The 14,624-nt window shown below is 48.3% G+C and overlaps 1 protein-coding gene across 1 annotated transcript; it reads left to right on the forward strand.

Annotated features, from left to right (window-relative positions):
* The first annotated feature begins 418 nt into the window (after positions 1 to 418).
* Positions 419 to 12,942, forward strand: GSTM4 (glutathione S-transferase mu 4). The gene is made up of 8 exons (XM_053203474.1): positions 419 to 448; positions 753 to 828; positions 1,274 to 1,338; positions 1,612 to 1,678; positions 1,780 to 1,880; positions 2,681 to 2,776; positions 2,861 to 2,971; positions 5,031 to 12,942. The coding sequence occupies exons 1-8, from the start codon at positions 419 to 421 to the stop codon at positions 5,118 to 5,120; spliced, it is 636 nt and encodes a 211-aa protein (XP_053059449.1). The 3' UTR covers positions 5,121 to 12,942.
* Positions 12,943 to 14,624: the final 1,682 nt, after the last annotated feature.

Raw genomic sequence — 14,624 nt, forward strand, 5'->3', positions numbered from 1 at the left:
GGCCGAAGCCAAGCGATGCCTACCGGGAAAGAGGGAGAGGAGTGAGCTCTGCGATCCGGACTAGTCTCCGGGTGCCCTGCCAGCTCCCAGAACTAGAGACAGAGCTCTGGATGGGGCCGGGAGCCGCGGGGCTGTGGGGAACCGGGGCGCCCTAGGCCGGTGGCCTTCAGCCTCGGACGAGGCTACTGCACCCTGGCGACTGGAGGACGACGCACTAGGTCCTCCTGCAGCCGGCCTGGTCTCCGGTCGCTGTCGCCTCCTTTGGGAGCGGAAGGAGGTAGAAGGGGGGCGGGGCGGAGCACAAGCCGGGCCTAGGGGCGCAGTCAGGCCCCGCCCCGGCCCCGCATGCACGCCGGTCAACTTCTAGCTCAGTTCAGCTTGGGCCTTATCCTAAGACCACGAAACGCTGACAGCCACCATGATCTTAGGTTACTGGGACATCCGTAGGGTGAGCGAGGGGGCACCGGGCTGGGGGTGGGGGTGGGGAGAGGAGGGGCGCGAGGGCAGGAAATGGGGCCAGCTGCCAATACTCCCAGAAGGTTCCAACTCCTGGCCAGCTGCAGTTCAGCCATTACCCGTCCTTCTCAAGTGGGGGTGTGTCTGAGTCCGTGTGTGTGTGTGTGTGTGTGTGTGTGTGTGTGTGTGTGTGTCGCGCGCGGGTGGTGGCTCTGGGAGCTGAATGAGATTATCTGCAGCAGAGAAAAGCAGGATGTCAGGACTTCTCTGATGTCTTCCTCGGGTTTCCCTCCCAGCGGGCTCACGCCATCCGCCTGCTCCTGGCCTACACAGACTCATACTATGAGGGAAAGAAGTACACGATGGGGGATGGTAATGGCATCCCCTCGAGTTCTGACTTGTGCCCGGCTCCTCCTGACTAGTGACCAAGCCCCCCATGCCCTGGCCATGTGCTGCTCACCCCTGCCACTCGCCCCAGCTGGAGCAGGGCCTGCCCTTCCCTAATTCCTCTGAGCCGTGCAGCAGCTTGGCCTTCCAAGGCAGGACAGAAGAGGAGGGTGCTGGAGCCCCTGAATCAGTAATCGGGTGGATTCCCCTTAGGACTTACCTAAGTGTTTTGTAAGATACTGCTGCGGGTTCCAGAGTCTTATAAGCGTTCTTTGTCCCCAAACATGGAATGTGAGACTTAGTGGTCAAGATTCCAGATCCACCTGTTTGGGGGGCTTTGCCACTGACTCCTCATCCGCACCCCCACCCCCCAGTCATCAAAGGAGGTGGGGTCTGGGGAGTCTGTTTCACTCCCTGTTCTCCACCACAGCTCCGGACTATGACAGAAGCCAGTGGCTGGATGAAAAATTCAAGCTGGGCCTGGACTTTCCCAATGTAGGTACAGGGGTGAGAGTGATGTGGGGACAAGTGAGGAGGTGGGGGTCTCCGCCATCTGCTTTCCCAGCTCAGAGGTTTCAGGATTTGCTGCCTTCTTCTCAGGCTCTCAGCTTCCCGGTTCTCCGCCATGCTCTAGGTACCAGCCTGGTCAATCATTTGCAATATGCTGATTTAGTGCCTACCATGAGCCAGGCACTGAGAGTGCCCTTGTTCAAGGGAGGGGGTGCAGGGGGCCCGTGGCCTACCCACCTGCCCCAATTGCCCTTGCAGCTGCCCTACTTAATTGATGGGGCTCACAAGATCATCCTTTGCTACATTGCCCGCAAACACAACCTGTGTGAGTGGGGCTGGGGACGGGATGCGGGGAAGAGGTGGCCATGCCCCTGGGCTTGCCTGGGGTGAAATGGTGACAGTGAGTCTCCTTTGTGTAAACTGAAGGTGGGGAGACAGAAGAGGAGATGATTCATGTGGATCTTTTGGAGAACCAAGCTATGGACGCCTCTAATCAGCTCACCAGGGTCTGCTACAGCCCTGACTTTGTGAGTCCCTTCCCTGGACCAGGCTGGGCTGGGCCGGATTTTGACAGGACTTTTGCGATCCCTGTACTTGACATTTGAGCCCCGTGGAGCTTCTGATCCCCAAGCCAGTACCTATACTGTCGTCAAAGTGGCCTTCTTAACTCAGTGCATTAGATGAAACCTCTGACTCAGTTCTTGCTAACCTTAAGATAGAGTCCAGTCCCCAAGTTGGAAATTTAGTTCCTAGACAGTGTGTTTGCCTTGTTAGCTCACACTGTCTCCTGACACCCCCAAGTCTGAGCATCTTTGTGCAGCAGGCAGCTCAGGGGCAGCCACAGGGCTTTGTACCTCTCTCTTCTTTCTCTCAATCTCACAAATTCTACATCTTTCCAGAAACTGCTCAAGTGCTGCTCCTATCTATCACCCACAAGGTAGACTATAGAATATCTTTCCATTAGGCCGTTTCAGTTGTGTCTTCTTTGCTTCTGTCTGATGCCTGAGTCCAGAGCTCTGCCAGGCTCTCACAGCACTCCTGGGTTGGACCGGGGGGCGGGGGGGGGGGGGGGGGACGGTGGCGTTTGAAGATGAGTGGTGACAAATTCAGGGACAGTGAGGTGTTGTTCTCTGCCTTCCCTCTGCCTCTCCCAGATGGGAGGTGGTGCCCAGTAGGAGTCTGCTGAACACAGATTGGAGAATTCATAGGCTGGACAATGGCCCAGCTCCAGTGGGGGCACTGGGGATCATGCACAGCCCAGGGGAGCCCTGCATATCTGCCCAGAGAGTCTGTGCCTGAGGGTGGTGATGGCTCCTCTGTGCCTCAGGAGAGACTGAAGCCTGCGTATCTGGAGTCCATCCCAGGCGAGATGAAGCTGTACTCACAGTTTCTGGGGAAGAGGCCTTGGTTTGCAGGGGAGAAGGTAAGGGGAATGCTTTGGGGGATGGGGGTTGTCATTTCTCCCAGCTTCAGACTTAGGTGCTCATTTGTTCTTTGCCCGTCTTAGATCACCTGTTTGGATTTCCTGGCTTATGACATCCTTGACCTGCACTGCATATTTGAGCCCAAGTCTCTGGACGCATTCCCCAACCTGAAAGAGTTTGTGGCCCGCTTTGAGGTGATTCCCCTATCCTCCCTACTAGTTATTTGTCGTTTGTCTTCTGTCTTTTCTCTGATCCTTTCCTAGTCTTAAACTAAAAGAAAGAATGGCTAGATGTGTGGAGGATTTGCTTTATGCCGGACTGTGCTCACATCCTACCTATATCGTGGGAAATTTAATCTTTACGACACTCCTGCATGGTGGCAGCGCTGTCACCTCCACGTTACAGATTAGAGCAACGAGGCAGAAAGGAGAAGGCATTTTGCTGAAGGTCACAGAGGCAGTGCAGGCTGTCCTGGGCTCCCAGGCAGTGGCTGGTTGCTATGGGCTGCAGTGAGTGTCTCTCCCTTTCCTGCACCAGAAGGTACGCTTCCGGACCTTTACTTGTCCGGGTCACACGCTCGGGACCACGTGAATGCAGCCGATGTTCAGGAGTGTGCGTGTCGCTGGCGTTAGTGGAGTGGAGACGGGGGAGGGCTGATACTGCATGAGAAGGACACAGACAACATTTACTCTGCGCCTCCGGGCAGCTTCGCAGCAACCTGATCCCCGGGTGGGGCTGCGCTGAGACCCCAGGTGTAGCTGGTTCTGGGAGGTGAGGACATAAGCGGGGGCCCCTGTGGAAGGAGCTCATCTTGAGTCTTCTGTGGCGGGGCACTCTTCTTCCCTTACCTCCGTGTGTCCCTTTCCTTCCTCATTCCAATTACCTAAGATTCTGTGTCAGAGATGGGAGGGTCCATTCATTGTAAGTCCTCTTTGCTGACCTGATCTTGTGCTGTGTGCGAGGCACAGTGTCAGGCACAGTGGGGAAGCAAGGGTCCCGCAGCCAGCGTCCTGGGACTCAGTGCAGGCAGAGGACCACAGGAGCACCCAGCCGTGTGGTATGGGTGCTACCAAGTGGAGGCTGGGGGTGCACAGCCTGGGCCTCATCTGACGTCACCGGTCACCCTTCGTCACTCGCTGGAGGGCACAGAGTCTGCTTTATGACAGATGTGGGGATTTGGGGCACTCGTCCAGCAGGATTTTCAGCCCGCAGTCTGTTTCCCTTTCCCAGTCCCCATCGAGAGATCTGCTTTCTCAGCTGGTTTGTATCAGCCCTGGTTCTGGGCCCGGGTGACTGGGCTTGGGGATTATGCCAGAGCTCCTGGGACCGGCTGGCAGGAAGGACAAAGACAGCTGTGGGCTGCCGTGTGTGGCCTGCTCGGTACAGGCAGTCCCAGGTTGTTTGAGTCCTTTAGAACTCACTGGGCCCTCCATGTCTTGGGAAGATGGTGCTCAGACATCCCTGAGTGCCATCTGCCCAATGGCTGCAGCAGGAACTGAGAGGAGGTAGTTGGTTCCCATGACATTGGGCTCAGGTACCAGGCCAAGCAGTTGGACTTTTTCCTTTCAGAGAGGGTAATCAGGGTCTGGCCTGGCCTGACTGTCACGCTCCCTAGCCTCTCCCTTTCGTGCAGGTTTTGCTGAGTCACTGGGTGAGGTCTGGCCTCTGGTGCCAGCTGCCCGGGCTCATTCTGATCCCCCCTTTGTACTGGGGTTCCCCGTGTGGCAAACCCTGGGAAGCCGGGAGCCTCCCTTGGCAAAAGGAGGGTGTTTGTAAGACAGAGAGGGACAGGGCCTCCTGAGAGGGTTGGGTGGGGAGGAGGGGGGCGGCAGAAAGAGCACAGACCCGGAAAGAGAGCAGCTGCACTCGAGCCCCTCCCCCCTACTCGCCCTGGGAGCCTGAGGAGGCCCTGGAGCCCTTTGTGTGTCTGTCAGCTTGCCTTCTGATGAACGGAGAGAGTAGGACCTCTCGTGTGGGTGGTTAGTGGAGGTTCTACACCTGTGTCGTTGTCTCCGGTGGAAGTACAGCCCCCAGCACAGGGTAGAGTCTCCAGATGTGCTCTTATTTGTCACAGTGGTCACAGGTAGCTGGAAGATGTAAGTTAGGCCAGTTGTGGATGACAGGAAGACTGTTTTATGTCTTGACACTGGACCTCAGGAGGACTGGTGCCATACTTGATGTGCCTCAGTAGGACTGCTTGAGCCCCAGCGGGGCAGCAGATCCTGATGGTGGGCCTTCTTTTTCCACCCGCAGGGCCTGAAGAAGATCTCTGCCTACACGAAGTCCAGCCGCTTCCTCCCAGGCCCTCTGTTTTTAAAGATCGCCTTTTGGGGCAACAAGTAGGCCTACGCGGGAGGCGATGGGAGGGAAGAGCCAGAGCTGTGGCTGCCCTGTCTCCCTGAACAGCTTTCTTGCTTCCTTGCCCTTTGTTACATTCCTCTGTCCCCATGAAATACCTTATTGGCGCCCCCCTTTTCCCTCTCCCTGTTCCGTTTTCATCCAGGCCCTTTGACACCGGCTCTCCACTTTGGCACATTCCCTTCCCCACCAGTGTTAGCCCCTGTGCTAGAGCCAGCCAGACCTTTCTTCCCTCAGTGGTTGCTCTACTTTCAGGAGCCTGACTGGCTCCTGGTCTGTAGTGCTCAGCCCCAAGCTCCCCAGCACTGCCCTGAAGCCCAATATGGCCTGATGTATACTCCTGGTTCCCCCAGGGTGTCCCTGCCCAGCCCAGCCTGATCCCCAGTAAAGCCTTACTCACCCCTGACACATCTTGTCTTCTTCACTCCTGGCCGTTTGATTCAGGCCCCACTGTGTTTTGTGATATGCGAGTCCCATTTGCTGTTGTGCATTGGGCCGGCTTGGTTAATGGGGATGTGTGTGTGGTGCCCAGAAAGGGGGCATGTAGGGTCCTAAGGATTCTTGTTCATTTGTATCTCTACTTCATATACTTCTGTGCCTCTGCGTGGGGTCTCTACAAAAAGAGAGAGGCTCTTCTGTGTCTGGGTTCCTATTTCATTCAGCATTCATGGAATGCCTCTTGGGAGCTTGTAGTAAGTACTCTGTGTTGTGGTTCAGGGGCTCTTGGGGGTTGGGCAGTCCACTGATAGTCTGGGATCCTGGCTGACTACATTCTGTCACCCTTTCCTGGGTGTTTTCCCTGCTTTAGATACCCTTCCTCTGTGTTTTTAACAACTGTGAAAGGTGAAGTGAAATGTAATCACTTATGTTAAGGGGTTTGGGGGCACCTGGGTGGCTCAGTAGGTTAAGTGTCCGACTTTGACTCAGGTCATGATCTCGCGGTTCCTGAGTTTGAGCCCTGCATCGGGCCCTGTGCTGACAGCTCAGAGCCTGGAGTCTGCTTCAGATTCTGTGTCTCCCCCTCTCTCTGCCCCTCCCATGCTCATGCTCCTGCTCTCTCTCTCTCTCTCTCTCTCAATAATAAATACACATTAAAAAAAAATTTTTTTAAAGAGGGGGTGTTTAAAATGCAGTGAGGAGGCTATTAAGGAGATAGACCTTATGCACATCCTCATTAATGAAACCATAAACTTTGAACTGGGCCAAATTGCAAAGATTCCAGACTCTGCCCAAATGCCTGCAACTTTCTTCAGTTAGAGATTTTGCTCAGTAATAGACTTAGCAACCAACTATATTCAGCCAACGTTAGTTTTCTGCCACCAACACCAATCACAATTCTTTGTAAACACATATAAATGTCTTTTAAAACCTTTGCCTTTTGTTCTGTAAGGGAACTTGGGTTGCTGCCCAAGTCTGTGCTCCCTGAATTACAGTTCTGAGACCCTGAGTACATGCTTTTGTTTTATTTCATCTTTGCCTCTTGGTCCACACGACATCTCTCAATAGAACAAGAAAGGATAAGAGTAAAAAGGAAAGAAGTAACAGAAATTAGGAGTGACACTAAGTTAAAAGATCAGTAGAGAGAATAAAAATACTAAATCTGAGTAAAATAGATGTAGCTCTAGAACAGGAGTTGGCAAATGTTTTCTGTAAAGGGCTAGATGGTACATATTTTGGGCTTTGGGTGCCATATGGTCTCTGTCACAGTTACCTTGTCATCGTAGCATGTTAGTTTGCAAGGTCCTCGGGATCTTCCCAGATATAATCTGAGACTGGCCCCTGTACTAGGAGGGCAGGGAGAGACAGTAGAAACAGGCAGGTCACTCCAGGTTGGTAGGTGGCAGGTTTCATGAGCACGGGATCTTACATATGAGGCTTGTCTTGGGTGGCCGCAAGGCGAGTAGATCTCCACACCCACCTGCCAAATCTTAAAAATTTATATAGAGACCTTGACTGGGTTCAGTCCTGTGTACCGTCCAGATGGTCTCAACATCAAATCACTATCTCAAGGCTATGTCATTGACAATGGTAAATAACCTTACCTTAACAACAGCTAGCCCCTCAAGGCTCTGGAAACCTTGCTTCCAAATTCCTAGAGACTTATGCTATCCCTGACCCTCTTCCAACCTGAAGGTATATAATCTGTCATCCGTCACAACCCCAATGCAGCTTTTTCTGCCCACGGGTCCTGTCCCCGTGCTTCAATAAAACCCCCTTTTTGTACCAAAGACGTCTCAAGAATTCTTTCTTGGCTGTCGGCTCTGAACCCCCACATTTCCACATCATTTGGTGACCATGAAGGGACTCAGTCTTCCCATCTAGACTCTGAGCCTCCGTGCGAACTTGGTGAGTACTTCCTCTCTTCTCCCTTTACTTTCATTCCAGGGGCTTTTCAAGGAGGATGGTCTTATTGGAACACTTTCATGTGCATTGCACGGGCTGTAATCCTCTAGCCTGTGGCTATGCTATGGGGAAGAGAAAGCCTGCCTTTTGGCTGGAGGTTAGTACCATGACCAGAAAGAAACCTGGTCATGCCCTCTCTTTATTCCTGTCCTTATACAAAGTTGTCTGTCTTGGGCACAAGACAGCCACCCAGGTGGCTAACACTGCTGCCGATCTCAAGATTCCCATATGAGGTTTCCTCCTCATCGGTATAATGTGATCCCCTCCACATCTCTGGTCTGACCACTTCTGGCAGCGGGACTTCCACTTGGAGCTGGTGGAAACTAGTGCCCAACTGAATTAAAGCCCAACCAGGGACCGTTTCCTAGAGAAGTTGGCTGTAGAGACTACATGGGTTGGAATGTTGCTTAGACCGTGATGGATTTCTGTCTGTACTGTTTTCTGTCAGTGTTCCCTACTAACTACTTAAACTACAGAATTGGGTAATTGTCCCTTGTAAAACATTTTTAGTCTTTTCCATGGCTTAAAAAATAGCATAACCTTCAAGGCAAGGCAATAGCACGGTTTCACTGCAAGACTTGGACACAATGTGGCATGGTATTTCAGTCCATTCACCAGGCACCCATCTGTAGCCTAGTATGCAATGAGGAAGCGAGGGGACACTAGCATCCCTCCTATGGGGCCTTTACAGCAGGATGGTGAGCAACAGCGATTTTCGTTCGACGCTTTTGACACAGGGAACCTCTGACATACCCTGCGTGGGATGCCAGCTGGGAGTTGGGGGGATTTTGGTAATGGACCTTCTTTCTTCTTCAGTCCCCAAGGACTCTCCCTTGGGATGCCTTTTAACCCACTGAAATCAATTCAGATTGCAAAATTTAGAAAAGGACCAATCTGCTATAACACTGCATGACTTCAGTAGGATCTATCAGTTAGATCTCTTCTGTAGGAAGCAGGGCAAATGGATGGAGATACCCTAGGTCCAGGCCTTGGGGGCTCTAAATCAGGACCTGGATCTAAGGGCCTCTTGCAGAAAATGTTTGGTCACTAACCAGGCCAGTCAACTCCCTCCTGATATATTGGATGATAATTACCTAAATAGGCCTCCTCCTGATGGAACCCAGGTGGCTGGAGGGAAAACAGGCCATCTCTAACGAAGGGGACACTTTGTTTTGGGGGAAGTTTCCTGTCTTCTCTGGCCTGACATGGACTACGTATTGCCACTTTAGTGGAAAAAAAACAAAAATAAAAACATGTCATCTGCCCATCTGTCTGAGGTGATGAGGTTTAGAACCAGGAACCTTCTTTCTCTGCCTTCTGGCAGACCCTTGCCTCTTCTGCCTGCCCCCCTCCTCCTCCTGTTTCCATACCACCTTGGGTATGGCCTATATAACTGGTTCCCGTACTATCCTAGGTGCCTCTGGCACCATTGGCTTCTCCTCCTACCATTCCTGTCAAGGAGTGAAAAGCACCCCCCTTGGACTGCCCACTTCAGATTGCCTCACTGGAGCCCCGGGTAAAAATTACCAATGGGGAACAAACTGATTGACTTTTGAGTGGACCCAGGTGGAACATAATTTGGTTTTTAACCTGCTTTAAGTTTGTGGATGTAATTAAGATAAACATGCCTTTAGAGTTTTCAGCCTTAAATATGAAATTTTTATTCTACCAAGGTTAACTAAAGGTCAAATAAGCTGGTGTTATTTCTCTTGCAATCTGTTAGCAAAAAGACAACTTAAAATGATGGTTAATTTTGTCTCAAAGTTTTCATGGGTAATTGTGAAGATAGCTTTCAAAGTCTTTGGTAACCTGAAACTTTAAAGTTTTGTTTGGATGACAAATTGGATTGAATTCGTTGGACTTCTAGGTCTTTTCCAAATAGGATAAAGTGCCAAAGCATTGATTACAAACATAAGGTTTATCTGCATTTGACTTCTTATTGCAGAGAAATTAAGGATATTTGGGTCTGTTGGTGAACATCTTTTGTGCTTGGTTGATTCATGAATTTGCCATCTAAGGAATTCTGGTATAACAGTTCACAGCCAGTTACTACTTAGTTTTCACTGGAGACTAAGGTTTCTAAGAATGCAAAATTCTGCTAAATGTAATTAAGACTGATGGAAATAAGGGAAGCAACTCTTACAAAGGACATAAGGAATGGAAATACATTTTTTTGTTGAAGGTAAAGGAAAGTAATTTAGTCCTAAAATGAGACTGGTTGTTTGGAGGGAAATGTCTTGGGACAAAAATGAATGAAAAGGAAAGTTGTAGAAGGTTTGTGAAGGCAAATCTTTGGAAAGGAATTTTATGTGTGGCCAAGACAGACTAAGGTTGAAATGAATGGATTTTAAAAGTACACTGGTACGGGGCGCCTGGGTGGCTCAGTCGGTTGAGCATCCGACTTCGGCTCAGGTCACGATCTCGCGGTCCATGAGTTCGAGCCCCGCATCGGGCTCTGGGCTGATGGCTCAGAGCCTGGAACCTGCTTCCGATTCTGTGTCTCCCTCTCTCTCTGCCCCTCCCCCATTCATGCTCTGTCTCTCTCTGTCTCAAAAATAAATAAATGTTAAAAAAAAATAATAATAAAAGTACACTGGTATAAGATTGAAATTCTCCTTTTCTCTCTGTTCAAAAGACAAAGTTTCTTGAACTCTTGGTTTGTACTTGGCAAGAAAATGTAAACAAAGTTGTTTTTTCTTTGTCTGCCTGGAAAAACCAGTTTCTAGTCTTTGTCTTTATCAGGTCTTTGATTATCTATAATCCTATTTAGGCGTGCGCTTTAAATCTTTCTAAGGTTTTAACAAACTTCCCTGAGATTTAAAATTAAACTGACGTCTCTTTGACTAATTCGGCTTGTTTATTTGGTATCTTATGTTCTGGTATAAGGTTGTCACTCGATATTCTGATTATTGAAGTGTTCTGTGTCACAGAAGTAACTGAATTTCCTGGTCAACTGCATCATAATGAACTCTCATCACATTGTTAACAATGTTCATTTTGGGTTTTTGTATTTATAATTGTTCTTATTCTCTTACAAAATGCGTTTCATCTTCAAGGAGATTGCTAAAAAGGGCTTTTGACAAATACAGGTATTTGATATCTTTAATATCATAAAACTGAAATGGGAAAGAATTTCCAGAACTAACTAAAAGCTGCATTTAAACTGAACAAGAATTAGTAACATGAGACTAAATGAATTCAGAAGAAATGAGTCTAGCTTTTGTGATTCTTGTTTGAAATATCGCTGGTTCTCTAACGTTCTTCCAGATTGAGGAAACTTTCTCTTAAGAGATCTATGACCTACCGAAATGTGATAAAGTAGTCATTTGTGAATAAACTGAAACATTTAACTTTTCTCTCTACCTGAACCCGTTGAAATGCAAAAAGTCTCAGTGAGTATTCTTTCTTCCATGGCAATCATAATCACTTATATAAGTTCAATGAGAATCTATTCTTCTTGTAACAGGGCACCATTGCAAACATTGGTTATTTTACCAAGGCTTTGACTGGAATGCCATACATAGACTCATGATGAAAGGGCTTTAAGGAACTAAGGTTGACTTTATTTTATTTTATTTTTATTTTTATTTTTATTTTTGAGAGAGAGAGAGAGCATGAACAGGGGAGGGGCAGAAAGGAATGGGGATGGAGGATCCGAAGCAGGCTCCGCGCTGATAGCACAGGGCCTGATGCGGGGCTTGAACTCACAAACCACGAGATCATGACCTGGTCTGAAGCTGGACACTTAACCAAACCACCCATTTGCCCCCAAATAATACATTTTAAAATCTGGGGTAGAAGCAGTTGAATGTAGGTACTTCAGACTGAGGCAACCAAAAAAGATGATTCTATTGTGGCTAGGATCTAGCAGAGGTCCCAAGACTTGGGATTCTTTGGCACCTGTGATGGTGCTCATACACCATTCAGTGTGTATCCTCCCCTTCTAGAATGGGAAAATAAGACACTCTGAGCACATGGCTGCCTACATGGGTGTCTTGGCATCATAAGTATCTATAATCAGTTGCTGTTAATTACAGTCATCTGGTTAGTATTCCTTGGTTATCATTGTATTAGCAGAGGAAGATATAGCTGATAGAGACCCCAAGACAGCAGCTTATAGAGCGTGGAAGTTTATTCTCATTTCATGTTTCATGGGGCAATGGGCCAGGCTGTTGAGGCAGCCCTGCTCCATGAAGTTATTCAGGGACCTAGCCATTTTGTGGCTCGGCCATCCCCGAGGGTGCATCCACTCCTCAGCTGAAGCTGTATCATGAATATGGGAAGGGAAATAGAGAAAACCCAAGGAAGCAACTTCCCATTGTGCAAGTGAGGGAGAAATTGCATGCATTACAATCATTTACATTCCGTTCACGAGATTCAGTTGTGTGGCTATACCTAGTCATGAGGGTAGATCCATATTTTGACAGAACAATGGATTTGGGCCAACTATAGTCACTCCCACACCCAGAAAAGTGAGGATAAAAGTTAAATTCAAGTCCAAGAAAAACCTTGGGTTTAAGCCAGTGGTTTAAAGCAGGTATGATAGAGACTAAGGTATGAAACACAAGATCTTTATTTTTGATATCAAGAATTTAAATTTTTTAATGTTTATTTATTTTTGAGAAACAGAGAGAGAGAGAGAGAAAGAGAGAGAGAGAGTATGAGCAGGGGAAGGGCAGAGAGAGAGAGGGAGACACAGAATCAGAAGCAGGCTCCAGGCTCTTAGCTGTCAGGACAGAGCCCGACATGGGGCTTGAACTCACGACCTGGGAGATCGTGACCTGAGCCGAAATTGGACGCTCAACCAACTGAGCCAACCAGGTGCCCCATTTTTGACAAACCTAAGGAGAATGCCATATCCCTTGGGTTCCTTGTTGCTGGAACAGGAAAATGATTTATTAGAGGTATCAGATTGCTCACTGGATCCCTGAGAGGGCCAGTGAGTTGGCCTTGGAAGCTGGGTAGCCAGGAAGTGTGCCTAACCACATGTAAGATCGTTCTAGAGAAAGCCCCACAGCCATTGCTGGGCTCAGACACTGGAGCTCCCACCCCTGACATGTGGGAGCAGACGCCAGGGTCTCCCCACTGCTGCCTCCGAAACCCTGATCCCTCCACTCCTACCCATACTGGAAAATCAGTTCTCAGGGCCTGCTTCTTCAGAACTGAAGTCCTGTACCACTGTGCATATTTAACAGAGCCTGGGTCACAGGCCTGTGCCTCAGCCACAAGCAGGGCTGGAAAAGCAATTGGACTAATGAGGATTAAGTTCTGCTGTATATAACTAAATAATAACAGTGGCTTAAATAGGGCAGGTTTTTATTTTCAATGGAAAAAAAGATCTGGAGATAGACAGTCAAACACCAGTTGTGTTGGCTTCACAGGAGCCTAAATGACCTAGCTGAACTTTATGCTCTATCATTCTCAGCATGTGGTATCCATTCTGTGTGTCACCTCATGGCCCCAAATGGCTGCTAGAGCCCCACCACATCTGCATTCCAAAGAGCAGGGGGAAGAAAGAGGAATGGGGGTTGCTCTTTCCCTCATAAGAAAACTTCCTGGAAGTAAAGTATAACACGTCAACTTCTACTTCGTTGGCTAGAATCTCATCAGATTGGAAATGATGTCTTTTGCCCGGGAAGTAATGTGCCCAGCAGAAATGGACTGCTCTGTGACAACAGAAGTTGGGGAGATGGGTCTCAAGAGTCAACTAGCAGTCCTCTATCGTGGGGAGATGGGACTTAAACTGTGAGAAATCCCCCACCTATGGGAAGGATGTTTCAAAGATGCAGAAGATAGATGCCTAATGTAAACATATTCTTTTCCGTATGTGCATTTCCAAACAATAGTCGCCACCATAAAATGCTCCTGCCTAACATAATGCAAGCATCCCTTATGCAAACAAAAGCACATTCACCCTCTATTACTCCAGACGGGAACAACTCAAAGTATCATCAACGACTGCATCCAGTTCCAAGGTGGAGATCTCTGAAAAATGTGCGATTGATACTTTTTTTTTTTTAAAGCTAATTTATTTATTTTGAGAGAGAGAGAGAGAGCTTGAGCACGAGCAGGGGAAGAACAGAGAGAGAGGAGAGAGAGAATCCTAAGCAGGCTCCGTGCTGTCAGCACAGAGCCTGACATGAGGCTTGATCTCATGACCTGAGATCATGACCTGATCCCAAATCAAGAGTCGGATGCTTAGCTGACTGAGCCACCTGGGTGCCCGCAGATTGGTATTTTGAAAATGATTTCCTAAAGTGTAATGTCAATGATCCCCAATCCACCCTATATAAAATAGTAAGGGAATGGGAGGTAGGAAAAAGAGAAAATTAGGTGAGCTCTATAAGGTCGTAGAAAACAGTCTGCACTCAGAATAAGTGCAGATAAGCTGTTTTGCATGTATTTACATTTGCATTTGTTTGCATTTATTTACATCTCGCATTTATTTAATACTCATAGGATGCCCTTCTTTGTTGGAGGATTTCAAAGAGATGTTGCGTAATAAGGCTCTTTTACTTGGATCTCAGCAACCTCAAGGGCACTCCCTGGATTGGCTCTTGTTTCCATCCCTCTGCTGACCACACTTTCAGGTTCACTGTCATCCCACTTCATTAGCCTGCATTTTCCTAACTCATGTGACATGATGAGTGAAACCTTTATTGAAAATGGATATACAGAGATGGCTGACTGCTACATTGTGACTCAAGACCTGGAAGCAGAGAATAAGAGGGGCCAATCCTTATGGATTCCAGAACCACTCTTCCTGTAATGCTAATTGTCATACTCCTAGTTAATCAGATCTGGCTTTTCCCGACAGACTCTACTTTGTGAGGTAGCTCCAACAGTCTCCTGATAAAGCACAGTTCTGTCCAAAAGGCCCATTGCCACCCTGCGTTCTCTACTTTCTTCTCATTCTCTTTGCATTTGAAACGTAATTTTGGAAGGAAGCACATGGAGCTTTAGTCACAGGTAAAAAAAAATCTATCAATGCAGTTTAGAAACATGTTTTATACCATGGAAGATAAAATACAGACCTATTCTACTTTTCCTTCAGACTTCTAACACAACATGAACATTATGCTGTTT

Source organism: Acinonyx jubatus, chromosome C1 (genome assembly GCF_027475565.1).
Source record: "Acinonyx jubatus isolate Ajub_Pintada_27869175 chromosome C1, VMU_Ajub_asm_v1.0, whole genome shotgun sequence".
Classification (NCBI taxonomy): Eukaryota; Metazoa; Chordata; class Mammalia; order Carnivora; family Felidae; genus Acinonyx; species Acinonyx jubatus.